Below are 2099 nucleotides of genomic sequence, written 5' to 3' on the forward strand. Positions count from 1 at the left end.
ATCTCAAAGTAGCAAGCATTGAGGACATGGACGGGGACTATGGGTAGGTGGTGGTAGGTGGCAGCGTGGGTCAGCTGAGCGGCGTGCTGAGGCAGCCCGTGCAGTTGCAATGAATTCGGCTCAGTGGTTAACGCAAATGCCTAGTGAGCAGGAGATCCTGGGTTCGAATCCAGATCTGGCACACATTTTCACTTGTCGTCGCTGATCCCGTGTGAAGCCCCGATGCAGGTGATATTAGTATTTTCTTCCCTCTCACTTCCTATGCTCTATCCCCTCTCCATCTTCAATTTATATAAAAGATAATTGTATTACACAGCCATAAAAGTATTCTCTCTTCTAGAGGCACGCAAGTGACTTGTTGCGTCAACTGCAGATCAAGCCAACAGTCCAAGTGTTTCGGTTACTAAACGGCTCTAATGGTGCTATTTCAACGTATATTTCTGTCTGAGGATATAATCTGAAACTAGTTGTTGTCGAAAATGACGGTCGACTAGATAAAACTCTTCCTGCATTTACTTTCTTTTCGTTTTTCACATCTTTATAAATCGAAGCAGTCGTGGGGTTCTTGCCATATCATAAATAATATCATTGTTCCAGGACAGTGTAGTCGGTATGATGACATCCAAGAAGTGGACAGTAGAGGAGGTATTCAGATGGACTCCGGTACGCTTCGCAGAAGAGACTGGCTCCTGGGAATGGCTGGAGAAAATGCTGCAAGGTGGCATGTCTCCAAAGGACCTCAGTGTCACAAGGAGAAGGCTGTCCGTCGGAGAGGCCGCAGCCTCGCTGATGCGCGAGGTCTGCAGTAAGGGCCACCTACAGCTGCTGAGGCTGGCGTTGTCGGTGGACGCGAAGCTGGCGTCGGCGGTTCTGGACAGCTGTGGGTCGACGCCGCTGCACGTGGCCGCAGCCAACAGGCGCGACGCGGTGGTACGGCTGCTGCTGGAAGCGGGCGCCGACTGCGAGGTGAGAGACGGCCGCGGCCGCACGGCCCTCCACGCCGCCGCCGCTGGTGGCAGCGTCCACGCCCTCCGGCTGCTGCTGGATGCCGGCAGCGACCCAGAGAGCCAGGACTCAGAAGGAAACACCGCGGTGCACCTCGCCTCCCAAGCTGGCCACACGACTATCCTGAACGTTATGTACGACGGGGGCGTGTCTCGCTGCATGGTCAAGATGCAGCTCCTCTTGTCAGCTGAAAGTGGAAATGTTGAGGGGGTGCGCCTCGCATTGAAGTACACGTCTGGCTGGGGTGGTACGTGGAGCGACATGCACAGTGTGGCCATCAGGGGCGGCGGCACGGCAGTGAGGACGCTGCTGGCAGCCGGCGTCGACCCCAACGCCCGCGACGCCAACGGCGACACCCCGCTGCACGCCGTGGCGGCCGCGGGCTGCCCGGGGGCGGCGGAGGCGCTGGTGGAGGCCGGCGCAGACGTGGACGCGGCCGACTCGAGCGGCTCGACGCCGCTGCACTACGCGGTGCGCGCTGGAAACCTGGGGGTGGCGCGCGTGCTGCTGGCCGCGGGCGCCGACGTGGAGGCGCGCGACGCCGAGGGCGACACGCCGCTGCTGCGCGCCGCTGCCAGGGGCTGCGCCGACGCCGTGGCCGCGCTCGTTGCCGCCGGTGCCAGGACCGACGCCGCCGACGCCGCCGGCAGGACCGCCGCACAGGTGGCCAGGCTGCTCGGCCACAACGGGCTCATCAGCGCCCTTCTGGACCTCGCACACAACCGCCCCGTGCGAAAAGCAGTACCTGTTGTGGCCATCCCGCGTCCAGAAGTCCTTGTAGATGCGATATGCGAAGCTTCTTGGGAGTGAAAACGCTTGGCACTCTACACTACGTGATCACAGCCATAGAGACATTTCACTTAGTGCAGTCTCGAAATCAGTTAATAAATGCAATAAAAAATTATCGAATGCGACAGCAATCGGTAGATGTGATGTAGACAGGCAGACAAACAAATATTACCGTTTCAGGATAACTGAATGCTTTACTCAAGAGTAACAGTTTCCGAAACTGAGCATGTAAATAACGTCTTGGTCCAGTACTGGTTCTTATGCAAGCAGTTATAAGGGTCAGAATTTGATACAATTTTTGGATG

General features: G+C 57.4%; 1 protein-coding gene across 1 annotated transcript; it reads left to right on the forward strand.

The window, feature by feature from the left end:
- The first annotated feature begins 612 nt into the window (after positions 1-612).
- LOC124775590 (ankyrin repeat domain-containing protein 65-like) lies at positions 613-1815 on the forward strand. The gene has a single exon (XM_047250421.1). The coding sequence runs from the start codon at positions 613-615 to the stop codon at positions 1813-1815; it is 1203 nt and encodes a 400-aa protein (XP_047106377.1).
- The last annotated feature ends 284 nt before the right edge of the window (positions 1816-2099 follow it).

This window comes from Schistocerca piceifrons, chromosome 2 (genome assembly GCF_021461385.2).
Source record: "Schistocerca piceifrons isolate TAMUIC-IGC-003096 chromosome 2, iqSchPice1.1, whole genome shotgun sequence".
Taxonomy (NCBI): domain Eukaryota; kingdom Metazoa; phylum Arthropoda; class Insecta; order Orthoptera; family Acrididae; genus Schistocerca; species Schistocerca piceifrons.